Source organism: Dermochelys coriacea, chromosome 6 (assembly GCF_009764565.3).
Source record: "Dermochelys coriacea isolate rDerCor1 chromosome 6, rDerCor1.pri.v4, whole genome shotgun sequence".
In the NCBI taxonomy this organism is placed as follows: domain Eukaryota; kingdom Metazoa; phylum Chordata; order Testudines; family Dermochelyidae; genus Dermochelys; species Dermochelys coriacea.
In genome coordinates this window covers 55,747,594-55,775,114 of record NC_050073.1, presented here as the reverse complement: position 1 = coordinate 55,775,114, position 27,521 = coordinate 55,747,594, and the positions used below count along the sequence as shown (strand labels likewise).

General features: G+C 49.4%; 2 protein-coding genes across 55 annotated transcripts in view; both read right to left on the bottom strand.

Moving 5' to 3' along the window:
• The window catches only part of MADD (MAP kinase activating death domain), a 130,848-nt gene extending 114,030 nt beyond the window's left edge, over nucleotides 1-16,818 (bottom strand). For 22 of the 50 annotated variants that reach the window (XM_038407638.2, XM_038407641.2, XM_038407647.2 and 19 more), the window contains exon 1: nucleotides 16,438-16,577. The gene's annotated coding sequence lies outside the window, so the exon portion shown is untranslated. Of the gene's footprint in view, nucleotides 1-11,686; nucleotides 11,690-16,381 lie in introns of all 50 variants that reach the window. The other 28 variants (XM_038407642.2, XM_038407649.2, XM_038407670.2 and 25 more) reach the window with 8 other exon arrangements.
• Nucleotides 16,819-17,190: 372 nt separating this feature from the next.
• The window catches only part of NR1H3 (nuclear receptor subfamily 1 group H member 3), a 58,396-nt gene continuing 48,065 nt past the window's right edge, over nucleotides 17,191-27,521 (bottom strand). For 4 of the 5 annotated variants that reach the window (XM_043515801.1, XM_043515802.1, XM_038407301.2 and 1 more), the window contains 3 exons: nucleotides 23,919-24,032; nucleotides 22,967-23,061; nucleotides 17,191-19,254 (listed from right to left, as the gene is read on the bottom strand). In XM_043515801.1, the coding sequence (XP_043371736.1) occupies nucleotides 19,108-19,254; nucleotides 22,967-23,061; nucleotides 23,919-24,032 (356 nt within the window). In that variant the 3' untranslated portion in view covers nucleotides 17,191-19,107. The remainder of the gene's footprint in view (nucleotides 19,255-22,966; nucleotides 23,062-23,918; nucleotides 24,033-27,521) is intronic. The other variant, XM_038407306.2, reaches the window with a different exon arrangement.

Genomic DNA, 27,521 nt, shown 5'->3' with positions numbered 1-27,521 from the left:
ATAGCAGGCACAGTACTAAGGAAGACAAAACCCCATGAAAGACATACAATAGCAAAAAGAATCTAACAACATCGAGCCTGGAGCACAAGCATCTCCTAAAGAAGGAAAACTTCCTTATTGACAGGGCAGAAGGCACATTCTGACTACTTGAACCTTCCACCTAACCAGAAGGCAGTGGAGAGGGAGCAGATTAACAGTGGAACTCAAATTAAAATGATTTAGAGAATGATATGTGAGATGGTGTTCATCAGTAACAAGAGCAGCTCACTGAAATCATCCTGGAGAGCAGTCCAGTTAGGAAGACTCAGTAAGCAAGCCACGGACATCCTCCGCAAAAAGGGCATCTTTAATACATAAAGATATTCTCTCCCCTGACCCCAAAACCATCACCAAGCTGGTTTACAAACACCCTGTAGACTCAGAAGTCAGTTCTCTAATCCACGTAAATTTTTAACAGTGAGGATAATTAACCACTGCTACAATTTACCAAGGGTCATGGTGGATTCTTCATCACTGACAATGTTTAAATCAAGAGTGGATGTTTTTCTAAAACCTATGCTCCAGGAATTATTTTGGGAAAGTTCTATGGCCTGTGTTATACTGGAGGTCAGATCAGATCATCATAATGTCCCTTCTGGCCCTGGCACCTATGAGTCACTGTTTCTCTAAGAAAAGGAGTACTTGTGGCACCTTAGAGACTAACAAATTTATTAGAGCATAAGCTTTCGTGAGCTACAGCTCACTTCATCCGATGAAGTGAGCTGTAGCTCACGAAAGCTTATGCTCTAATAAATTTGTTAGTCTCTAAGGTGCCACAAGTACTCCTTTTCTTTTTGCGAATACAGACTAACACGGCTGCTACTCTGAAACCTGTTTCTCTAAGGTTAGCTGCCACCATGTCATTAGTGAGCAGAGACAGCTAGGTTCATCCTAACCCCCACACACACTACCAGAAACAGAATCATACACATGCAAACAGATGGTATGCACCCCACAGAAGGGATGTTGTTGCTGCCTCACAGGGCTGAGCCCAGAATGATTAAGGCTCTTGGTTGCTCTAGTGACTGGTTTCACCATCTTGCCACATACTGGCCACTGAGTTGTTTCCTTCCTCTGTCCTATCCCTTCAGTCGAGTTCTTGATCGAGGCATGCTCCCCAGCACATGCAAAGCCACACAGCCCTACACAAGCACAGGCTGGAGAACAAGAGCCGCAGGTAATCTGATTCAGATCAATCTCCATAGCAACCCAATCTCTTTTCCCTAGATCCCAGCCTGTCAGAGCTATTTATATAGCAGCTGCAGCCCTCCCCTTCTCTCGGCTCATAAACAAAAGCTCTCAGCACTGCCCACACTACAAACAAGCTTTAGCCAGGAGCTGGCAATTAAAAATCTACCTCCTGGCACTTGAAGGCCCCTGTGCTACATGACACCTTAATATCTGCCACAGGCACCAAACCCTTTCATCAAAAGGGCTTTCCCCACCAAGGGATGCAACACAATCATCAGAGATCATTAGCATTCACTAAAAACTGAAAACATACACTCTCAGCTGACAAAGCGTCCATCACTCACCCAGACACACAGCTGCTTCTTCAAAGCTTCCCCAAACACCCACCAGGAATGGTCCTTTTTAGTTTCACCTAATGCTACTGTCCCAAATGGCTATGCATTAACACAAGCATGAGACTCTTTCAGGAGTGGTCAGAGTGCAGAGGGGGCAAGCCAGGTGTGACAGCCAGTTGCAACCAGAAGAGCATTTGTCCCAGAGGAGCTCAGCTGTCTTCATGGACAGAGATGTGGTTGCTGATATAGCTGGGTCCCCACCCATTGATGGCTTTGAAGAGAAGACCCAAGTCTTGAATTGGCCTCAGAAGTAGATTAGGAACTAGTGGAGAGATCACAGGAGAAGAGTGAGGTCTCTAAATAAATATTTGAATCTGCTCTCTCCTACCACAAAAAGACTGTTTCATGGAAGAAAGTATTGGTGATACACTAATGTGGGAGAACAGAATCAAACGACTCTCTTTGCAGCACGCGACTCACAGACGGATTCACAGGATTAACTCTTAACTGTGATTTCAGTTTAAACACTAAAAATAAGGTTTAAAAAGGTACTCTCACTTTGTTTAGAGCAACTCCCTTTTTTGTAATCATTCCCTCTACTCTCCATACTCCAGCACATGCAGAATGCTGCTGCCCATTTTCTCAGGTACAAATCCCATCACCCACACCCTCAGACAACTCCACCAGCTTCCCCATCATGACAGGATCCAGTTTAAAATTTATATTGTTTTAAATAATCTCTAAGGGTTTACTCCAGTCAACCTCATCATAGGGGTCTATCTCCTTCTATTACTTCCTTCCATGTTTTTTCAGCCTCTCTCTTCTGTTCCTCATACAGCTGTGCTGTTACAGGTGCAAGAGCATTCTCCTGTGTAGTTCCTTACATCTGAAGCAGTTTACTAATTACTTATCTTTGCCTCATCAACTCACCTTTTATCTTCAAATCTCAGCTAAAAATCTGTTGGTACAATCTGTATGGAAGAAAGTGAACACCAAGAAGTTGTGTTGCCCTGAACTGGATTATCTGAGAATTTTCCAAGTGCAAAGAGTTTAAATTTTCAGTTGTAACATCTTAGTAACTTTTGTTTTTGAAGAGGAAACATTCTCAGCCTGAGTTGTGTGCTGGGGATTTTTATATCCAATTTGTCTATGCAGCAAGCTGGCTGGAGTTCTGATGCTATAAAAAATGAGGCCTATTTTCTCAGGGCCAAACACTAGAGATATGCAGTCATCAAAAATTAAAAAGAAGCTTTTATACAAAGTTAGGACAATTAGCATAAGATATTTAAACTAAAAACTTCTGGATGCAAACAAACAATAATTTAGCTGTTTGTATATCCACCAAGTTCTTTCTGATGTCATAGTGCTACCCTCCAGATAGGGCAGTTGCAAGTAGGGTGACCAGATGTCCAGATTTTATAGGGACAGTCCTGACATTTGGGGCTTTTTCTTATATAGGCTCCTATTACCCGCACTCCCGTCCCAATTTTTCACACTTGCTGTCTGGTCACCCTAGTTGCAAGTCAGGGACTGGGCCTGCAAGAAGACAAATCACAAGAGGGCAGTGAGCAGAGCAGAGAAGATCTGTTCAAACAGTAAAAAGATGGTCACTGATTGATAGCTTCTCACCTCACTTAGGTACCAGGCCATTTGGATTGGTCACACCACTTGTTTAGCAAGTCACATCTCTCATGACACAATGGTCCTTAAGCTGGAAATTCAGTGCTCTTTCCTAGAGAGGGGCCAAAACAGGGCAGGTAACAGATTCTCTAGGATCCCCACAAGTTGCACATGGGGCATAGAAATTCCCTGCCCCAATGAGCCCAACCTAGAAAGGTTGGAAGACGGGTAAGTATGAGGGGGCACATCATCACTCGAGTAGATGGGAGGCTAACAAGCTCTTCTGGGCTCAGCCAGCACTAATTACGAGCACCTGTAAAGCTCACTCTGCCTATGGGGGGGGGGGGGGGGGGTAGATTCAAAAAGAAAAAGCCTGCCACAGGAAGAGGTGACCAACAGGAAGAAGACTGCTGGTGACAGGGACAAATCAGCAAAGAGGAAGATAGTTGCTGTTGTCCCTGAGACTTCACAGACCAGGTATAAAGCAGGGTGACCCAAAAGGAGAGCAGCAGACCCTAATCCTGATTCAAGACACTATACCTGCTGATAAATCTAACCCAAAGGCGTGACCAAAATGACTGCCTAAGAGAGAGACCACCTTTGTCCTTTTTCCCCCCCTCCCCTACTTCTGATTCCCCCAAAACCCCCACCCCGGGGAAGGAGAGAGAAAAGTAACTTTTTGTTAGGTTTTTTTTCCCCAGACAACTCTGTGTGTGCTACAAATGGGGTAAGGAAATCAAACAACTCAAAATCGTGGTCTGGTAGGGTCTCAGGGAAGCTCCCAACCTACTACAAGCAGCAGAGAATGTGGGTATAATTACGCCTGATACAAGGATTTAAAAAAAAAAATCATAAAGGGAAACAGAGCTCAGCAGCTCTGAACAAGATGGAACCAGAGCAGAGGTATAAGTGGCTAGCGGAGATGCAGCAACAGCAAGGGACTCAGCAACAGCAGTTCCAGAAGCAATTGCTGTAGCAGTGAACCGCTCAACAGCAAGTTCAGACCACCCAACAGCAAGAGCTGTTGAGGGAACTGATGGCCCAGGAGCAGGAGTTTCAAAAAGAAATGATACAACAGATAGTGCTTGCCCTAAGCCCTCAGGGAGTCCCAGCAGGTCACGCTTCTACACAGGGGCATTTTCCCCGCTAGTACCTGTGAAGCTAACCAAGATGGGGCTGGACGATGATTCTGAGGCCTTTCAGTTACATTTGAGAGGGTGACACTAGCATCCTAGTGGCCCTGAAATTTGGCCCCATATTCCACGGGTCAGCAGAGGTACCCTACAGTAACCTGAACTTAGCCTGTTCTAAGAACTATAAATAGGTAAAGTCTGCCATTTTGGACTATTTGCACATTTCAGAAGAAACCCGTTACCAATGTTTTAGATCTGGGAGGGCCAGACCCCAAATTGTAGCACAGCACTTGAGGAAACACTACTTGAAGTAGCTCCACTTGGAAGAACAATCAGGGGACCAAGTGCCAAGGCAATTGTGGCTGAACTTATAAAGACAGCATCCATAAAAGGCAGAGGGTGGGTATTACGGCACTCCCCTTGGAAATTGTCAGATGCAGTGCAGCTAATGTAGCACTTCATAGAAGCTGAAGAATCACTAAAAGCAGAATCCCCCAAGGCCTTGGCAGGGCCTGGGATGGGACAGAACAGAGAGAGACTGAGGAGGATGAACACAAACCAGTAACACCCTCTCTGAAAGGTCCAAACCCAAAGATGTCCTCCCAAATGGCCCTTTGGATCTATGGTTTTCAAACTTTTTTTCTGGTGACCCAGTTGTAGAAAACTGTTGATGTCCGCAACCCACCAGAGCTGGGGATGAGGGGTTTGGTGTGTGGGAGGGCTCAGGGGTGAGGGCTCTGGGCTGGGACAGGGGGGTGGGGCCGGAGATGAGGGGTTTGGAGAGGGGCTCAGGGCTGTGGCAGGGGGTTGGGGTGTGGGAGGGAGTCAGGGCTCTGGGGTGGGGTGCAGGCTCTGGGTGGGGCTGGGAGGAAGGGTTTGGGATGCAGGAAGGGGCTCCAAGTTTGCAGGGGGGCTCAGGGCTGGGGCAAAGGATCAGGGCATGGGGCTGGGGTGTGGGCTTACCTTGGGTGGCTCCCAGTCAGTGGTGCAGTGGGGGTGCAGAGGCAGGCTGCCTGTCTGTCCTGGCGCCATGGACCGCATTGCGCCCCGGAAGCGGCCAGCAGCAGCCTCGGCTCCTAGGCAGAGGTACACAGCGGCCAGCAGCAGCCTCGGCTCCTAGGCAGAGGTACGTAAGCGGCTCTGTGTGGCTCTCGCCTGCAGGAACCGCCTCCCCCACCCCCAGCTCCCAATGGGAGTGCGGAGCCAGTGCTTGAGATGGGGGCAGTGCATGGAGCCCCGTGTCCCCCTGCCTAGGAGCCCGACCTGGTTCTGGCCACTTCTAGGGCGCAGCATGGTGTCGGAACAGGTAGGGACTAGCCTGCCTTAGCCAGGCAGCACCGCCAACGGGACTTTTAATGGCCCTGTCAGCGGTGCAGACCAGAGCCACTGCAACCCAGTCCCTACCATTCTGCAACCCAGTTCTGGATCACGACCCATGATTTGAAAACCACTGCCTTAGATCATGGGTAGTCTGGAGGGGAGGGAGCAAGCAGACACAATGCCACCAATGGGACTGCCATGCACCTCAAACAACAGAAGTAAGACCCACAACCTAGAGTTCAGCCACTACTCCACAACCGAGTTCACCCCCATCTAGGAAAGGTACTGGAAACGTCAACCTGTTAACTTGCTACTTCTGTGGGCAGAAAGGACACAAAGTGGGAGTACCCTCTTATGGAATGTGAATATGGCCACAGTTGGACTGCAGAAACCTGCATATGGAAAAGTACTTCCACTAAGTTGATGGTGATGGGCCAGTGGAAAAGGGTTCAACCTGGCTGTAGTCAGATGGTGGTCCAGGCCTCTATAGTAGGAGACAACGGCACCCCTTAAACTATGATCCACCCACAGCATATACATGGCGATCTGAAAAGATATCCCAGCAAAAGTCTACAACTGACAGTGGGGACACATACTATGGTGAGAACAGTAACTCTTGCTGAAAAACTGCCCTACCCCATAATTATAGGCTAGGACTGGCCATTTTTTTTGGCAAGTCATTAACAAACAGATTCATCTAGTGAACCAGGATCCAGGTCAATTGTTGCATCCAGTACCCTAAACTTGACAAATCTTGGGGAAGCCCAAGACCCCGAGGAGGGATCACTCCAAGCAACATAGTTGTCAACCCCCACAAGGAAAGAAGAGGTAAGCAGTCAGGACCTGGAAGCTCTCTCTCCTTCAAGGTAGGAGTTTTATGCAAGAACAGAAGAGACTCCACACTGAGCCGTGCATATGAACAACTGTCCTCCATCAACGGGGAAGTAACAAAGTCTCAGCGGGTGAGCAGTATCCACACTTTGCACTTGAGAGAGTGTCTATATCAAATCAAAAGTGATAGTGAGGGTCTCACTGCTGGCACTACAAGATGCTCAGTAGGCTGTGGAAAAACAGAAGAGTCACAGGCCACATTGCCCCCAGCTACTGAATTGATGCATTATTTCATATAGTGACCTGGACTTGTAGCAGAGTCTCATTGGACTGCAATTTCTGAGGGTGCAGCAAGAGTAGAATTGCCCAGGATGGATAACTTAGGCACATGCAAACCGTACCTCTCACTTCCAAAGCAGCACCAGCTCTGCCAGCTGGTCAGTAAAGGAAAAGCAGCAGTCAGCACCAGTGAGGAGGACACTCCACAATTCAATGGCTGCTGAGCATAAAGATTCCCAGCCTGGATGGCAATGTGTCCTCAGGTTTACAGCAGCAAGAGCCATTTGCGTTGAACTCCAGGGGGCTGATGCTTTAAATTAGTCCCTACAGTTGTAAGAGACAAATTCAGACTAGAAATAAGGAGTACATTTTTAAGTGATGGTCATAAAAAATTCTCCCACAGCTCTCATAGGAATGCTGTGGATTCTCTGTCACTGAAAATCTTTAAATAAAGATGTCTTTCCAAACGACATACTCTAGCTCAGCCAGATGTTCGGCACTAGATGCAAGAAGTACTGGCTTAATTCTATGGCCTGTGTTATGCAATAGGTCTGACTAGACAATCATAATGGTCCCTTGTGGCCTTCAAAATCTATGAAGACAAGCAGCATAATCCTCCAAGAGCTAAGATACTGTGATCATTCCACAACTTTATAGATCGCCCATTAGGAAATGGTTTCTCAAGATTCAGCTTGTTTTACTCAGATTCATCCCATTACTCCTAGTGATATTCCACTGGGTCATTAACAATTCTTTGCCTTGCTGAGTATTTACACCCTTGAAATACTTGGGGACAGTTTCACCTCCCAACCTTAAATACTTAGCCAAGCTGCACTTATTTAGCTCTTTTATTCTTGTTGCTAAATCAATTCCTTCAAACTCCTGATCAATGGTTAGACTTCTGTGTTCTCCTTCTAATTTGTTGGTTTCTTTCTGGGATGGGGTGTAAAATTTTCAGAAATTTTGAAGGCATGCAAAAACAAAGCTTCTGAATTTTTTGAGGAAAAAATAGAATTTTTGGGGGAAAAAAATCAAAATATCTGCGATAGTTATCTGCTTATCAAAACTAAACTTTATTTACTTAAGAATGAGAAATGTATTATGTATAATTTAGTTAGCACATAAAAAGTACAGTTTGGTATATTAAATGAATACGTATAAATTCTTTAGATTTGATTTGAATAATAACGACATATACCTAGCATTGAGGACGGAGCTACAGCTGCATACTAAAGTACTTAGGTTTATTTATTTTGCCTTTTGGCAAATATGAAAAAAAAAATGTAGAAAATAGGATGCAACAAAATTGTTGTAAACAAAAAGGAAGGTTATATCTTTTCGGCTCAGAAATAGTATGTAAATAGACCTAACCTGATATTATCATGCAGAAACTCGTTTCTTGAGAAACATTTTAAAATATTTTTTATTAGAAAGAATTTTGAAGGACTGAAGGGCATCAATACCAATATTATTTTAAACATTACTCAAAAAATTCTTTCACTGTTCATTTTGAGAACATATTTCATGTAACTCTTTCTTTTCAATTTTTCCCAAAATTTCCAGTTTTTCCAAGCCAGACCATGGGGGAAAAAAATATATTTTCTCCCAAAAAGTTTACATTTTTTCCAGACCCTCATATCTCTATTCTGGGATGGAATTACCCAGAATTGAATGCAATATCCCACGAGCAGTCACACCAGAGACAAAGGACGATAGTAGAAACTAAAAAGACCTACTAACCTACACAGTGCCTATCTGCAATTGGCTATCTGCAATTGTACCCTAACAGAGAACATATCAAACATTCAACTCACTATACTTGATCTTACTTAGTCAAAAGGACAAAGAGAAAGAACATCACCTCCCAGCTCCATGGCATGATGCTTCCGCCTACGTAACTCATAAATCACAATGCAATATGACATGAAAGCAAAAATACCAAACTCGTATCTAATTTTCTATCCATTCTCACTCTATAGTTCTCTGTGTTATTGCTTCCCAAATGTTCATTTTTCTACTGAATTGCTACTTTAGATTATTTTCCCCAATGTATGAGCTACCCTGATGCAAGTTAAATCTGCCCACGGTTTTATTCTCTCTAGATCCCCATAGTCATTCTTACCGCTTCCTAATATAATACCATCTGAATTTTTCATGAACATACCTTTACTCCCGCCACTAAATCATTCAGGAAGATGCTAAATCCTTGACCAACACCCATGCCTGAGATTCTCCTGTAGACGCCAACCTGCTACTCAATATTTTATTATTATCCTGTGGTCACACAGACCCATGAAATCCACTCAAAAACAAACAGCTCATCATTGATCCGACAAGGAAACACTGGATTTTGACTTATGTCAGAAAGACTGGCGCATTTCATATCGCATCAGGACATCTCATGGGATACGTGAATAAACTCTATTTCAATGGAAAATGAGGCAAACACATGTACGAGACTGTGGTCACCAGGCACAAACACAATGGAGCACATCATATTTGAATGTCCCCTTCATTCTTTCACTAGGGGCCTGAAGGTCATTCGCCAACTCACTATTGCGGCAACATGCTGGCTATCAAATTAAACATAAATTTGTAATTGTTGCTACCTACCCAAGCCATAAGAAAGAAGATGATCACACTCTCTTATGCCTCCCTCAGCCCTCTCTCAACCAGTGGCAAGTTCTCCCCAGATCTGTGGTATTATACAGAGCACAGTGAGGGTCTGGTGGAGTGTATGAACAGGAGTGCTGATTTGGAGTTGTGCTGAACACAGAAAAAGTGGCAGATTTGTGGTGGATCGAGGAGGGCCAGGTAGGGAACTGTTATATTCCCAATTCCTATTTCCATCTCTATAGGGACCAAGTTAAGGTTGTACGGCTGTGTTTTTAAATAATTTTAAAACGTTGCTCAATATACACCTAAAATAGCTCTGTATGAGTGAGGCTCAGGCTATAACTACAGATACTAGAAAGGGGGTGGGGGGAGGAACAGAGGACTGCTTCCTCCAACTGGCACCTCTAATTGTACCATTCTTTCACTCTACCCCAACAAAGAAAGTTAGGACCCAAGCTTTTTTCAACCTGGTTCAAAAAAAGAGTAAAACAGCAAAGAATGACATCCTTAACTTATGGAGTACTTTGTAAGAAATCTAGTCTCTGCAAGAAGAACAGTCAGTTGCCCTGTTTCTCCTAGCTTCCTAGTCTGCGAACTTCCTAACTATTTCCTTCCTGGGTGGCAGGAGAAGAAGAAAGAGCATCAGTTTCCTCTCAGAGCGCTCCCCACCTTCCCACTACTACCTTCCCTTTCTATCCCTGCTTTAATGATCCTTTGTGTGAAGGATATACACCCCCACCACAAACTCATTTTATATCTTTGTAATTCCCCCCAGGAATCACTCCCAAGACCTATGAAAATCACCCTTCCTCAGCAAAGAGATACCTTAGCAACAGCTTCTAAAAGGCAGTGACTATTCGTTCCTGGCTAAAGCCACATAATTCTGTATCGTCAAGGGGAGAGAGCACACTTTGTACAGTACAGTGAACTTGTATCTAACATCAGCTCCTGATGAGAAATCAGGAAGCCTCCTTTAAAGAAACCCTTTTACAACCACCATTTGAAGATATTACTAACCCTGAGCAGGAAGAAGCCTGAAACACTGCAGAGAAAGAGCAACTAACACCTCAGAATGTACCCAAAGGGTCTACATATGCTGGACAACCACAAGATCAGGAACTGAAAACCACAGGTAGTACAGGCAGGATCCTGCCAGATCCAAGCACAGAGGCCTGCAGCCTTCATGCCAAAGTTGCCAGTTGGCACAGCAGGGCCTACATAACTCTACCACCTCAGAGTGTGAGCTGCAGGGTGCTTTTTTTAGGCCTCTGACATAATGAACCTGGGACCCAGGGAAGATAGGGACAGATACTGATAGAAATCTGTGTCCACAAAAGCAGGCAGGAGATGAAATGACATCCTACCCCCTCCCGCAGTAACCTTGCAAAGGACTCTCCATCATGAGAGCATCAACACATCAAGGCTGAGGAAGGAAGGGAGCCGTAGTATGGCCCAGCTGCACTGCTCAGTCCCAGACAACTCCTGGGAAGGAGAATGCAGCAGGGGAAGGAGAAGAGGGAAATAACACTGCAGCAGCCAGCTGTTCAGGAAAAGAGAACAAGCGATTCCCAGCCGCAAACATCTCTCAATTCACACAGCTCCCTTGCCCCTTAGCACCCATCCGAGTCAGCCAGCACGGCCCCCTGTTCCCAGCGTACCCACCCCCTTCCTCTATGCACCCATCCCAGTCACCCCGCACAGCCCCCTGCTCCCAGCGTACCCACCCCTTCTCCTACACACCCATCCCAGTCACCCCGCACAGCCCCCTGCTCCCAGAATACCTTCCCCCTTCCCCTTGGCACCCATCGCAGTCAGCCTGCTACCAACGAACCCCCCCCTTCGCCTACGCACCCATCCCAGTTACCCCGCACAGAGCCCTGTTCCCAGCTTACCCTCCCTTCCCCTACGCATCCATCCCAGTCACCCCGCACAGCCCCCTGCTCCCAGCGTACCCACCCCCTGCCCCTACACACTCATCCCAGTCAGCCCGCACATCCCCCTGCTGCCAGCGTACCCACCCCCTTCTTCTATGCACCCATCCCAGTCACCCCGCACAGCCCCCTACTCCCAACGAAACCCCCTTCCCCTACGCACTGATCCAAGTCACCACGCACAGCCCCCTGCTCCCAGCGTACCCCCCCTTCCCCTACGCACCCATCCCAGTCACCCCGCACAGCCCCCTGCTCCCAGCGTACCCCCCCTTCCCCTACACACCCATCCCAGTCACCCCGCACAGCCCCCTGCTCCAAGCGTACCCACCCCCTTCTTCTATGCACCCATCCCAGTCACCGCACACAGCCCCCTGCTCCCAGCGATGCCCACCGCCTTCCCCTTGGCACCCATCCCAGTCACCCCGCACAGCCCCCTCCTCCCAGCCTACACCCCCCCTTCCCCTACGCACCCATCCCAATCATCCCGCACAGCCCCCTGCTCCCAGCATATCCATCCCCTTCCCCTATGCACCCATCCCAGTCACCCCGCACAGCCCCTGCTCCCAGCCTACACACCCCTTGACCCTACGCACCCATCCCAGTCACCCTGCACAGCCCCCTACTGCCAGCCTACACACGCAATTCCCCTACACACCCATCCCAGTCACCCTCCACAGCCCCCCGATTGCCAGCGAACCCCCCCTTCCCCTATGCACCCATCCCAGTCACCACACACAGCCCCCTGCTCCCAGCGAACCCCCCCTTCCCCTACGCACCCTTCCCAGTCACCCCGCACAGCCCCCTGCTACCAGTGTACCCACCCCATGCCCCTACTCACAGATCCCAATCACCCCGCACAGCCCCCTGCTCCCAGCCTACACACCCCCTTCCCCTACACACCCATCCCAGTCACCCTGCACAGCCCCCCTACTGCCAGCATACCCACCCCTACCTCTACAGAACCATCCCAGGCACCCCGCACAGCCCCCTGCTCCCAGGATACCCACCCCCTGCCCCTACGCACCCATCCCAGTCAGCCCACAGAGCCCGCTGTTCCCAGCCTACACACCCGCTTCCCCCTACGCACCCATCCCAGTCACCCTGCACAGCCCCCTGCTCCCAGTGTACGCACCCCCCACCCCTACTCACACATCCCAATCACCCCGCACAACCCCCCTGCTCCCAGCCTACTCACCCCCTTCCCCTACGCACCCATCCCAGTCACCCTGCACAGCCCCCTACTGCCAACATACCCACCCCTTCCCCTACAGACCCATCCCAGTAACCCCGCACATCCCCCTGCTCCCAGGATACCCACCCCCTGCCCCTACGCACCCATCCCAGTCACCCCCCACAGCCCCCTGCTCCCAGCCTACACACCCGCTTCCCCTACGCACCCATCCCAGTCAGCCTGCACAGCCCCCTACTCCCAGCCTACCCACCCCTTCCCCTACACACCATCCCAGTCAGCCCACACAGCCCTCTGCTCCCAGCATACCCATCCCTTCCCCTATGCACCCATCCGTCACCCCGCACAGCCCCCCTGAGCCCAGGATACCCACCCCTTCCCCTACGAACCCATCCCAGTCACCCCGCACAGGCAGCAAACCCCCCCTTCCCTACGCACCCATCCCAGTCACCCCACACAGCCCCCTGCTCCAAGCGTACCCACCCCCTTCTTCTATGCACCCATCCCAGTCACCCCACACAGCCCCCTGTTCCCAGCTTACCCACCCCCTTCCCCTTGGCACCCATCCCAGTCACCCCGCAAAGCCCCCTCCTCCCAGCCTACACACCCCCTTCCCCTACGCATCCATCCCAATCATCCCACACAGCCCCCTGCTCCCAGCATATCCATCCCCTTCCCCTATGCACCCATCCCAGTCACCCCGCACAGCCCCCTGCTCCCAGCCTACACACCCCTTGACCCTACGCACCCATCCCAGTCACCCTGCACAGCCCCCTACTGCCAGCCTACACACGCAATTCCCCTACCCACCCATCCCAGTCTCCCTCCACAGCCCCCCTACTGCCAGTGAACCCCCCCTTCCCCTATGCACCCATCCCAGTCACCCCACACAGCCCCCTGCTCCCAGCGAACCCCCCCTTCCCCTACACACCCTTCCCAGTCACCCCGCACAGACCCCTGCTACCAGTGTACCCACCCCATGCTCCTACTCACAGATCCCAATCACCCCGCACACCCCCTGCTCCCAGCCTACACACCCCCTTCCCCTACGCACCCATCCCAGTCACCCTGCACAGCCCCCTACTGCCAGCATACCCACCCCTACCTCTACAGAACCATCCCAGTCACCCCGCACAGCCCCTGCTCCCAGGATACCCACCCCCTGTCCCTACGCACCCATCCCAGTCAGCCCACAGAGCCCGCTGTTCCCAGCCTACACACCCGCTTCCCCTACGCACCCATCCCAGTCACCCCGCACAGCTCCCTGCTCCCAGGATACCCACCCCTTCCCCTACGCACCCATCCCAGTCAGCCCACAGAGCCCGCTGTTCCCAGCCTACACACCCCGCTTCCCCTACGCACCCCTCCCAGTCACCCCGCACTGCCCCCCTGCTCCCAGTGTACGCACCCCCCACCCCTACTCACACATCCCAATCACCCCGCACAACCCCCTGCTCCCAGCCTACTCACCCCCTTCCCCTACGCACCCATCCCAGTCACCCTGCACAGCCCCCTGAGCCCAGGATACCCATCCCTTCCCCTACACACCCATCCCAGTCACCCCGCACAGCCCCCTGCTCCCAGTGTACCCACCCCCTGCCCCTACGCACCCATCCCAGTCAGCCCACAGAGCCCGCTGTTCCCAGCCTACACACCCGCTTCCCCTACGCACCCATCCCAGTCACCCTGCACAGCCCCCTGCTCCCAGTGTACGCACCCCCCACCCCTACTCACACATCCCAATCACCCCGCACAACCCCCTGCTCCCAGCCTACTCACCCCCTTCCCCTACGCACCCATCCCAGTCACCCTGCACAGCCCCCTACTGCCAACATACCCACCCCTTCCCCTACAGACCCATCCCAGTAACCCCGCACATCCCCCTGCTCCCAGGATACCCACCCCCTGCCCCTACGCACCCATCCAGTCACCCCGCACAGCCCCCTGCTCCCAGCCTACACACCCGCTTCCCCTACGCACCCATCCCAGTCAGCCTGCACAGCCCCCTACTGCCAGCCTACCCACCCCTTCCCCTACACACCCATCCCAGTCAGCCCACACAGCCCTCTGCTCCCAGCATACCCATCCCTTCCCCTATGCACCCATCCGTCACCCCGCACAGCCCCCTGAGCCCAGGATACCCACCCCTTCCCCTACGAACCCATCCCAGTCACCCCGCACAGGCAGCAAACCCCCCCTTCCCTACGCACCCATCCCAGTCACCCCACACAGCCCCCTGCTCCAAGCGTACCCACCCCATTCTTCTATGCACCCATCCCAGTCACCCCACACAGCCCCCTGTTCCCAGCTTACCCACCCCCTTCCCCTTGGCACCCATCCCAGTCACCCCGAAAAGCCCCTCCTCCCAGCCTACACACCCCCTTCCCCTACGCATCCATCCCAATCATCCCACACAGCCCCCTGCTCCCAGCATATCCATCCCCTTCCCCTATGCACCCATCCCAGTCACCCCGCACAGCCCCCTGCTCCCAGCCTACACACCCCTTGACCCTACGCACCCATCCCAGTCACCCTGCACAGCCCCCTACTGCCAGCCTACACACGCAATTCCCCTACCCACCCATCCCAGTCACCCTCCACAGCCCCCCTACTGCCAGTGAACCCCCCCTTCCCCTATGCACCCATCCCAGTCACCCCACACAGCCCCCTGCTCCCAGCGAACCCCCTTCCCCTACACACCCTTCCCAGTCACCCCGCACAGACCCCCTGCTACCAGTGTACCCACCCCTGCCCCTACTCACAGATCCCAATCACCCCGCACACCCCCTGCTCCCAGCCTACACACCCCCTTCCCCTACGCACCCATCCCAGTCACCCTGCACAGCCCCCTACTGCCAGCATACCCACCCCTACCTCTACAGAACCATCCCAGTCACCCCGCACAGCCCCCTGCTCCCAGGATACCCACCCCCTGCCCCTACGCACCCATCCCAGTCAGCCCACAGAGCCGCTGTTCCCAGCCTACACACCCGCTTCCCTACGCACCCATCCAGTCACCCGCACAGCTCCCTGCTCCCAGGATACCCACCCCCTGCCCTACGCACCCATCAGTCAGCCCACAGAGCCCGCTGTTCCCAGCCTACACACACCGCTTCCCCTACGACCCATGTCACCCCGCACTGCCCCCTGCCCCAGTGTACGCACCCCCACCCCTACTCACACATCCCAATCACCCCGCACAACCCCTGCCTCCCAGCCTACTCACCCCTTTCCCCTACAGACCCATCCCAGTCACCCTGCACAGCCCCTGAGCCCAGGAACCCATCCCTTCCCCTACACACCCATCCCAGTCACCCCACACAGCCCCCTGCTCCCAGTGTACCCCACCCCCGGCCCCTACGCACCCATCCCAGTCAGCCCACAGAGCCCGCTGTTCCCAGACTACACCCCGCTTCCCTACGCACCATCCCAGTCACCTGCACAGCCCCCTGCCCCAGTGTACGCACCCCCCACCCCTACTCACACATCCCAATCACCCCGCACAACCCCTGCTCCCAGCCTACTCACCCCCTTCCCCTACGCACCCATCCCAGTCACCCTGCACAGCCCCCTGAGCCCAGGATACCCATCCCTTCCCCTACACACCCATCCCAGTCACCCCGCACAGCTCCCTGCTCCCAGCCTACACACCCCCTGCCCCTACTCACAGATCCCAGTCACCCCGCACAGCCCCCTGCTCCCAGCCTACACACCCCCTGCCCCTACGCACCCATCCCAGTCAGCCCACAGAGCCCGCTGTTCCCAGCCTACACACCCGCTTCCCCTACGCACCCATCCCAGTCACCCCGCACCGCCCCCAGGGTACACACATCGCCCGGCCACACCAGGCCCGCGGTGCCCCTAACGCGCACTCCCGGCTCCTCCAGCCCCTTCCACACGTGACGCAGCCCCCAAGCCGTCAGCTCTGCCCCCGCAGCGGGGCCTGCCTCTACCTGCCACCGCAGGCCGCGTCCGCCGCCGTCCCTGGCTGCTCTGAGCCGACCGATCAGTTCCGCATCCAGACCCCGGAGCGGAGCGGAGCGAACCACCGAGTGGTGGGGGCGGAGCCAACCACTTGCGCAGCGTAGGGGGAGCGCACCTAGGCACCGCTCGGCGGAGGGTGCTGCCGGCTGCGCCGCGGCACGCACCGGCCTCACTCGGGCGCGGAGGGAGCTGGGGAAGTCAGTCGCCCGCTGCGACCCCGGGAGCCTCTCAAGGCAGGAGCGGGAGCCGGCCGGCGCTTGCTAGGTGTTCTAATGAAGACAAGGGGCTTAATGAGCACAGCCCAGAACAGGCTGCAGCCCCACCTCTCCGTGCGGAAGATGCGGGTTACTAGACTACAGATCCCAGCATGCAATGCTCTCCCCGGACCCTGGCAGTACCAATCAAGATGGAATATGCATGCTGGGCCCTGTAGTCTCCGTGCGCTGCATTGGCCCCACTGCATTGGCCCATTGGCATTCCTGGTTCGTATCACAGCGGTGAATGGGTCACAGAAAGATGTATAACAATCTGAGGACTCTCCTAGGAGATTCATCCTGCATGTGGAGAGGGTAAAGGAAGTTAAATTGGAGCCACACTGTCATTCATTCTCAACCACTTCCTTCTCCTCCCTGCTAGGTTTCTCCTGTTTAATAATCATCTTGGGGTTCAAAAGATTAAGACTATACCAACCCTAAATGATGGTGCGTCATAGTTAGTCAAAATCCTGTATTAGGCTTTATTCTTTTGTATAAACCTTAACATTTCTCAAACAGATTAGTTAAAAATACAGATTTAAACAAGAATTTTGCAATTGCAATGAGTTATAAAAAATAACAGATTATTTTACAGATTGTTACAAGTGCTTACAAAGGTGCAGAATGAAGGCTAGAGTCAGGGGACCAACCTTGAGTGCAAAATGGACAAAAAAGCCCTTGCCACAGGCCTGGTGCTCACATACACAGCCCAAAACTACGAGCCTTGTGAACCCAACCTCTTGGGATGCTCACTGGGCAAGCAAAACATAGATTCTTGTTAGAGACAAAATACATGAAAACCAGGGGACTTGGGGTTACATCTCTGGATCAAATACTGTTTGTTGTTTTTTGCAGAATGAGAAACACATTTTGCAATGACACTTTTCTGTTTTGTCAAATTATTGCTCTAAATACTAAAATACTTATGTATCAAGGGGTCACTGGTGATCTTACCATGCATAAAGTGGAGAGAAGAGGGTTTAAGAAGTACATAAGAACAGCCTTACTGGGTCAAACTAAAGGCCCATCTAGCTCAGTATCCTGTCTTCCGACAGGTGCCCCAGAGGGAATGAACAGAACATGTAATCATCAAGTGATCCATTCTTTGTCACCCACTCCCAGCTTCTGGCAAACAGAGGCTAGGGACATCACCGCTGCCCACCCTGGCTAATGGATCTATCCTCCATGAATTTATCTAGTTCTTTTTTTAACCCTGTTACATATACAAGGGCAGGAGGGTACTCATCATACAGAGATACCTCCACATCCCACTAATCACTAACAAATGACCATACACTTGGAAAGACCTTAAGGGAGAACACTTGGGCAGAGCTGGTTATGCTCAATATTCCTGTAGACAGGGTTCTGAGAGAGTTGTGCAGCCCATAGGTTAGGCAATGCCTGCTAAGATGCTATAAATACAGTGCATTCTCTGTCCCCATCTGATAATCTTCACTCTCACTGGAACCCCCTAAATATACTAAAATTGTGGTGCTTCTTGATATATTTCCACCACCTCTACTGCCCAGTCACCGATGCTTCCATTCCTTCTCTTCTCCTACACAAAATCTATTCCATGTTTTTTTAAAGTCATTGCTTTCACCTGCTAGCAAACCAAAAGATACTATAGTGATAGGCAACTTATTAAAAAAAGACAGCTAGATGATCCACAGTATCTCTATGGTACATAGAAGATGTCCGCATAATAAGTTTCAGTAAATGGCACTGCACATTCCAGGGATCTACTTGCCAAAGGAGGGCCAGAATGAAAAGACAGCTCTAGAAATGAAGCTTCAAAAAGACGGAATGCCACCAACAGCCTCTTCTCTGGGAATCTTTGTGAAGGGCAGCACATCATAGAGACTTTAAATACAGGGAATACAGGGAAACCCCCAGCACATCCACATAAACTTCCCTGAGTTCCTCAAGTCCACATACACAGGGGACCCGTGCCTAAGAACCCTGGGGAAGCCTTTTGGGCTAGGATGCTCTCAGTGAACGTTTAACATGTTCCTGCAAATTCACTTTCAGAATCAATGAGAAGGGAAAGGATAGGTGGGGCAAAAACCCCAGAACATGTACTTAGAAAAAAGACAGACATTGAAGAAATATTTGGGGTGAGATGTTCATCTCTACTATTTGCAGGTGTTTCACATGTGATCCATTTCTGGGAGACACTAAATCAAAAGATTACAAAAACATATTATCTCTCCCAGGTGCCTTATGCACAGTCTCATCACATTAGAGAAACCACAGGCTCATCATGCTGCACTGCCCAGCCCCAGCCCACAGTTCAGTGCTTTGGAGCGGGGAGGCTGGCTTCATGTTAGCAAGGGATGGGGAAGATGGTGTTACTTCAGCAGGTCACTGCCCTGGGAGCCATAGTCACTCATGCACCTCCCAGATTTCTGAGAGCAGAGGAGGGAGCTTCTTATCCTGTAGTCGAAGGGCAAAAACTTGTTCGGAGTGGACACTGCTTAGAGTCCGAAGACTGACCAGTTTCATTAACATCCGAGGGAACATCAGATGGTCCTGCAGGGTCACACAAATAGGCAGTCATAAGTAAATCCAGAATCTCGCTCACAAGACAAACTACCTACTGGATGCATTAAAAGCACAAGCTCACATCTTCCAACACCAGCATCTCCCAGAACAGAATGGGACAGGAGCACCAGTGTGGGGAGTTCACAGCTATTTCAGACTCAGCATTTCCCAGTAGGGTGCTGCTGGGAATGGTGCAGGATTATAGGCAGGGGGAGTTCATAACTACAGCTGAACTAGTAACTGATATTTTAGTTTGGTAGCCAAATAAAAACTGGAGAAAAATCATTTTGGGTTGAATGAAAATGTTTTGTTCAACATGAAATAATTTTTGTTTCAATTTTTTCATGTCTTGTAGAATAAATCTAACTAAATTTTGACTGAAAAACTGTCTCAGAATGAAAAGTGGCTGCAGAGATGCTGTTGACAGAAAAGCTTTGGCTTCCTCAACCATGGAATGCTGTTCTGGGAAGGAGGACTGCTGGGAAGAGATGGGTTCCACCTGACAAAGAAGGGGAAGAGCATCTTTGGACATCAACTCACTAATGTAGTGAGCAGGGATTTAAACTAGGTTCAGAGGGGGCAGGTAACATAAGCCTACAGGTGGATATAAGAAAAGGTGATCTTAACAGAGAGCTAGATGTGGAAGGTAAAATGAAAAATTACAATAAATTCATAGGAGCAACAAAAGGGGAAACAGTAAAGGAATCTGCACATCATCTTAGCTGTCTATACGCAAATTCAAGGAGTAGAGAGATTAAATAGGAAGAAGTGGAAATATTAGTACCTAAGCCAAATTAATACTTAATTGTCATCACTGAGATTTGACAGGGTAAATCTTATGACTGGAATATTGATATAAAGGGGTATAGCTTGTTCAGGCAGGAAAAGCAGGGGGGGAAGGGAGGAGGTATTGCATTATACATTAAAAATACACTTGGTCTGAGATCCAGAAGGAGGTGAGAGGCAGATCAGTTAAAAGTGTCTGGGTGAAAATAAAAGGGGAAAAACAGGGGTAATATCATGAGGTGTCTATTATAGACCACCAAATCAGAGGAGGAGGTGTAAGAGGTATTTCTAGAACAAATAACAGAAATATCCAAAACAAAAGACCTCATAATAATAGGGGACTTTAACTACCCATAAATCTATTGGAAAAGTAATACAGCAAAACACAAAATTTCCAATAGGTTCTTTAAATGTACTGGAGACAATTTCTTGTTTCAGAAGGTGGAGGCAGTAATCAGTGGGACAGCCAATTTAGACTTGATTCTGACCAACAGGGAGGAACTGGTTGCGAATATGAAGGATGAAGGCAACTTGAATGAAAGTGATTGTGAAATGATAGAATTCATGATTCTGAGGACAGGAATGAGGAATGAGAGCAGCAAAATAAAGACAATGGACTTCAAAAAAGCAGACATTAACAAAGTCAGAAAACTGGTATGTAAGGTGCCATGGGAAGAAAATCTAAGGCAAAAAGGAGCTCAGGAAAGCTGGCAGTTTCTCAGAGACAATATTAAAGGCACAATAGCAAACTATCCCAATGCAAGAAAAGATATAAAGACTATTAAGAGGCTGTTATGGGGTGTGCCTGGTCCTTTAAGGCTCCCTGCTGGAGGCCTTGTGGTCCTACCATACCCCAGCCCAGGAAAGGAGCAGCAAAGGTGGGTCCTCCAGGACTGCCTAGAAAGGCTGCACAGAAGAAGCCAATCAGAGCACAGCAGCCTCAGATAACAGGAACTGCAGGAGGCAAAGCTGTGCAGGTGAGTTTCTAGTGGGGGAGGGGAGGATGCTCAGGAGCACTCAATAGGCTGATTTACTGGCCCTGAGAACAAGAGGACCTGACAACTGTAACCCTAAGGTAATGGGTGAAAGGAAAGGGGCTATGTGGGAAAAGACCCAAGAAATAGCAGCAGCGATGTGGAGGCAACAGCGTGTGGGTGCTGTTGACAGGGTCCCTGGGTTGGGATTTGTGCTAATGGGCAAGCCTGGGTTTTCCCACTGGAGAAATAAAGTAAATCCTGAGAAAGGGACAAAGCCTCTTGAGATGCCTTATTGTTAAAGTGCGCAGAGACGGGGCTGAAGACCTATGTGAGGGTTGATAGTGTGTTAAACTTGTTACCCTGGAAGTAGTATGTTTCCTTAGTCATATTGACTGTGATTTGGTTGGAGGACTGAGCCACTGCACACCCTGTAATGAGGTTGACAGCCTACAGTGGGTGCCAGGAGAAAACAGATTGCAGCATCACACTAGCCAATTAGAGGTGCTCATGAGAGGTGAGTGCCCTCTGTCACAGAGACCAATAGAGCTCCAACCAGGAGCTCTCAATTAATTTAAAACCAAAGAGGAATCCTACAAAATGTGGAAACATGGACAAATTTCTAAGGATGAGCAAAAAGATTAGTGGCAAGCATATAGGACAAAATCAGAAAGATTTAAGGCACAAGTGAGTTATATGTAGCAAAGAACACAAGGCAATAAGAGGAGGTTTTTATAAATACATAGAGCAAGAGAAAGGAAAGTGTAGGCCCACTACTTAGCCGGGAAGGAAGCTAATAACAATGCATCAAGAAGGTTGAGGTGTTTAATGCCTATTTTGCTTCAGTCTTCACTGAAATGATTAATGGTGACTAGATATTTAACATGGGGGAAGAATACACACAAGACAGGGAAAGAATATTTAGATAAGTTAGATGTATTAAAGGTGGCAAGGCCTAATGAAATTCATCCTAGGGTACTTAAGGAACTACTGAATCTGGGGTTATAGTGTGTCTCAAACTGAATATGAAACAGGCTAGTATTCTGGGGTGTATTAACAGGAGTGTTGTATGTCATAAAAGGTAGGTAACTATCCTGCTCTACTTGGCACTGGTGCGGCCTCAGCTGGTATACTGAGTCCAGATCTGTGTGCACCATTTCAAAAGATGTAGATAAACTTGAGAGTCCTGAGGAGAGCAACAAAAATGATAATAGTTTAGAAAACCTGACCTGTGAGGAAAGGCTAAAAAAGCTTGGAATGCTCCATCTGGGGGGGGAGAGAGGAAGATGGTGAGGAGACCTGATAACAGGTTTTTCAAATATGTTAAGGGCTGTTATAAACCATGTCACCTGAAAGTAGGCTAAGTAGTAATGGATTAATCTTCAGGAATAGCAATTTCTAATATCTAATCTAAAGGATTTCCTACCTATAAGGATAGATAAATCACTGGACTAGGCTTCCAAGGGAGATTGTGGAATCCCCGTCAGAGGTTTTAAGAACAGGTGTAAGGCCTGTGGTCTAGGTTTGTGTTCTGCCTCAGTGCAGAGGGCTGGACTAGATGACCACTCAAGGTCCCTTACAGGCCTACATTTCCATGATTTCTCCAAAAATGTTCTGACCTAAACTATTTGCCAAATTTCACCCAATTCATTAATGGCTTGTTAACCAAAAGTGCATTTTTCATCAAACTATTCATCCAAAACATTCTGCCCAGCTCTACTCACAACTCCTCCAGCTCCAACCTCTACCAATAGGAGGCTCTATAGGGGATGGTACGAGGTTGCTGGCCATTGGGGAACAGCTGAAGGAAATGGTGCACGATCACTGATGGCAGAAGATTCAGTCAGGGAGTGGGGAATTAGAGGAGCACATCAATCATAAAATCAACTCTCACATACACCTGAGTCTATTCACTTTTCAGGACTGAGCCAGGCACTTACATTTGGTCTGTGGATGCAAATGTAAGAATGAAGGGCCTCTACATAGGTGTGCTGCAGTCTCTCCACCAGGGACTGATCCTGCACATTTGGTCGGTCTGCCAAGAAGCAGGTTAGACATTAGTAGGTAGTTGTAGGCAGCCTGGCTAGTCTTGACACTGCAGGCTAAAGCTAATCCTAATCCCTGGACAATGTCCCCCCTGAGTCTTGTCCGGTACCCTCCCTATGAGATAGCATGCAGCCAAGATGCCTCATGCAAGACAGCAGTAGTTGTCGAGAATCAGTTTCTCGTGTCTGTCTTTATCAGCCACATTTTGAAAGGGTTATTGACCTAAGTTTGATTTACTTTGTGGCGGGAGGTCACAGAGCCACGGCAGCCTGGTCGCGCTCACTGGGCCTCACATTCAGTCCCAATGGAGATGTGAGGTTGTGATCCATCAGGGAGGGATGGGAGAATCTCTCTTGCAGGAGAGTTACTGGGAGAAATAATGGAAAAATAGGAAAATATCTATTCCCTCCTGATGTAAATCTCAAAGAAGAGAGACAAGATTGATCTGACAACTTCTCTGCATGACCCTTTAATGACTCAGGCTGTAATGGACCTTCCAAAATACCTTTCACTGACCACTAGAGGTCCCTACCTACCTACACCAAGGGAGCAACATGAGCATTCACCAAACAATAAACTGATGGTTTCTAGAAGAGACACTACATTTCAGTTAATTTGGTATAGGTCATGAAGCAGTAGAGAACTCCTCTCATCATGGAGGCAACTCAGAGTCTGAGTATAATGGTTACTAGGAGCATATGTGATACTGTATTACCATGGCACCCATACTAGGATACTGCCCCCTCTGCTATACCCTTGTCACCTTTGCTTCTGATTCCACATCTGCTCTATCCTGCCTGCCCTTTGATTCAGTGCTGCTACTCTGTCCCCTTCCTGGCTTTTTACCTGCAGAGAAAATGTTGATGGCGATTAAAAGTGCATATTCAGCATCGTTGAGCTGTAGGTCATTCATTCCCTTTGAAAACTCAAAGATAGGGTTAATGAACTCCAACTGCAGGCCTAGAGAAAAAGAAGAGTGTGGGGATTAGCACTGGCCACTGCTCCCTGCCTCTCACCCCCAAGATAAGACTCTCAGTTTTCTTGCAGTGAGTTACTTGGGAAAGACTATCTGAGGAGCAGGTGGGGATATCAAATTCATGATATCATGGATCCTGCAATAGAATCATAGGGTCTGCAATATTCATCTAGTCCAGCCCCCTGTCAAGATGCAGGATTTATTGTGTCTAAACTATCAAAGACAGATGGCTATCCTTCCTTTTGAAAAGGAAGTGAACGAGCTTCCATAACCTCCTGAGACAGTTTGTTCCATTAGGAAGTTTTTTTTTCCCCTGAGATTTAATCTAAATCTGCTAAACTGTAGTTTGAACCCATTGCCTCTTGGCCTGCCCTCTGTCATAAGAGGACAACTTTTCTCCATCTTTTTATGGCAGTCCTTCAAGTATCTGAAGACTATAATAACTCCTCTTTTCCAAACTGAACATACCCAGTTCCTTCAGCCTTTACTCGTATGGCTGCATTCCATCCCTTTGATCATCTTTGTCACTCACCCCTGTATCCTTTCCAGGTTTTTCCTATCTCCTTCTATATATTGGTGACCAAAACTGACACAGTATTCCAGCTGAGCCCTAACCAGTGCCAAGTAGAGTGGTAGTATTGCCTCCCATGACATGCCTCTGGTAATGCAACCTAAAATTGCATTTGCATGGTTTGTGGTGTGGTATGTTAATCTCGACAGCAGCATAGCATTGCTGACTCCTGTTGAAGTTGTGGTCTACCACAACTCCCAGACCCTTCTCGGCAGTGCTGCTGCCAAGCCAGTTTTCCCCCATTCTCTATTTGTACATTTGGTTTTTCTTCCTTAAATGTAGCAGCTCACATTTATTTGTTGAATTTCATTTTGGTGGCTGTAGCCCAGTTCTCCAATTTATCACGATCCCTCTGAGTTTTAGCTATCCTCCTACATATTGACAACATCCCCTAGCTTTGTCATCTGCAAACTCTATTAGTATGTTCTCTCTACCCTCATCCCCTTCCCCAGGTGATGGAGCCAGCTTCCTGCTGTGTCTAGCCTATTGTGAGTGGTTGTAAATGTCCTAATGCAGGTGGGGGTATCCCTGCCTCCTAACCAAATCTATCTGGCTTGCCCTGCTCTGCACAGCTCCCCAGAAGTGGCCAGCATGTCCCTGCAGCTCCTAGAGGGAGAGAAGGCCTGGGGGCCTCTATGTGCTGCCCTGCCATGAGCACCAGCTCTGCAGCTCCCATTGGCCAGGAACCATAGCCAATGGGGAGCTGCAGGGGCAGTGCACTGGCCACTGCAGAAGTCAGAGGTGAGGGAATCTGACACACACAGAGCCTTAATTATTGCTGGTAGTTCTGAGATTTCTTCAGCTAATTCTTTCAGTACCCTCAGGTGAATAGCATTTGGCCCCACTGATTTGAAATCATTCAAATTGATCAGAATATCTGACATATGTTTACTTATCCTGATCTGCATCCCTTCCCCTTGATTGTCTATGGTAACTTCTCTAGTCATACATCACATCTTCTTTTTTGTGAGAAGACTGAAGCAAAGAAGGCATTGAGCAGCTCTCCTTTCCTATCATTAACACTTTTTTTTTTAAATGAGTCATCAGCATAGATGCATGTCCTCTGGAATGTGGTTGAAGCATGAAGGGACATATGAATCTTTAGTGCATCTGGCATCTAAATATCTTGCGATGCTGGCTACAACAGTGCCATATGAACACCTGTTCTCACTTTCAGGTGACAATGTAAAGTGGGCAGCATTATTTTTCTGAAAATGTAAAACAAATTTGAGAGACTGGCTGAGCAAGAATAGGACTGAGTGGACTTTGTTTTTGAATGCAGTTTTTTTTGTGCATAATTCTACTTTTGTAAGTTCAAATCTCATGATAGAGACTGTACTACAGTACTTGTATTTTTCAATTCACCCTAATACTATTGTTTTTTACAGTGCAGATTATAATTGCTACAATTTTTTTTAATCACTTGACAGCCCTAATACTATCAGATCATGATCAGTTCCCAACCACCTTCACATTTGTAACTAATTCAGCCCTGTTGGTCAAAACCAGATCCAAAATGGATGACCCCTAGTTGTTTCCTCACTTTCTGAATCCGAAAGCTATCCCCTATGCATGCTAAGAATTTGCAGGATGTACAGTAACTCCTGCTTAACAATACAAATAATAAATACAGTAACTCCTCTCTTAATGTTGTAGCTATGTTCCTGAAAAACACTACTTTAAGCAAAACGAATCAAAGTTCCCCAAAAGAATTAATGCAAAGGGGGGGAGGAGGTTTAGGTTCCAGGGAAATTTTTTTCACCAGACAAGACTATATTTTATATTGTGTGTGTGTGTTTGTGTGTGTGTGTGTGTTTATAATTTAATCTACACAGCATGATTGTGAAGCTTGGTTGAGGGGGTGGAGTCAGAGCATGGGATATTCCCAGGGAATGCCTTATTGCTAAATGATCTAGCACTTGGCTGAGCCCTCAAGGATTAACAGTGTTAATGTAGCCTCACACTCACAAGGCAGCACGAATCGATGGACGAGACAAAGCATGACAGAGACGGACACACACTGTGTGAGACACGCATTGCCCCTTTAAGTACACTGACCCCACTTTAAGTACACTACCTTTTAAGTAGATCAGCATATTGAGACAGCAGCAGTCCTGTTATGTCTGTCCCCACCTGATCTGTGGAGATGGGGATAGGAGTAGGGGGATGGGGGACACCCTGACATCGGCTCCCCTCTTTTCCCCTTCCCTGCACAGCAAGCAGGAGGCTCCCAAGAGCAGGGCCAGATAACCTTTTGTGGGCCCCCATGGAGGTATTGAGCATGGTGCAGGGATGTCAGCCCTCAGAAAGAGGGGCCAGCCAGAGGCAATGGGGCATGGCATGGCATTTTACAACTGGCAGTTGCCTGCCTGGCCCTGTGCTGCCAGCATGCTGGGACCCCTCAGGATCCACTTGCCTGGAGGGGCCCAGCAAGCCCCCTCTGCTGTCAGACAAAACACCCCCCCCCCCCCCCCCCACACGGAGACTGGCCAGGCTCTGCACCAGTTCCAGGCAGCTCATCTCCAGGGAGACAGGTGGGGCCCACAGGTGGTGGGGAGCAGAGACGAGCCAGAGGTGCAGCAGAGAGGAGCCCTCGGCCTGAGGAGCAAGAGATGGGTGGTGGGGAGACAGCAGGCTGGCATGGTCTTGGGATGCAGTGCAAGCGGAGCAGGCCGTGGCCCCTTCTGAACATGGGCCCGACTCCGTGGAGCCACTGGCGCCATTGTAAACCCAGCACTGCCCAGGAGCAGCTCCAAGGCAGGAGCTGCACAGGGTAGTAGGGGGAAGGGACAGCTGAACTGCCCAGCAATCGATAGCCTGCTGGGCAGCTGCCACAGAGGGAATTTATGGGGGTTGCTGGTCCATCCTGGTTCAAAGCCCCCACAGGCTGCCTCTTTCTGCA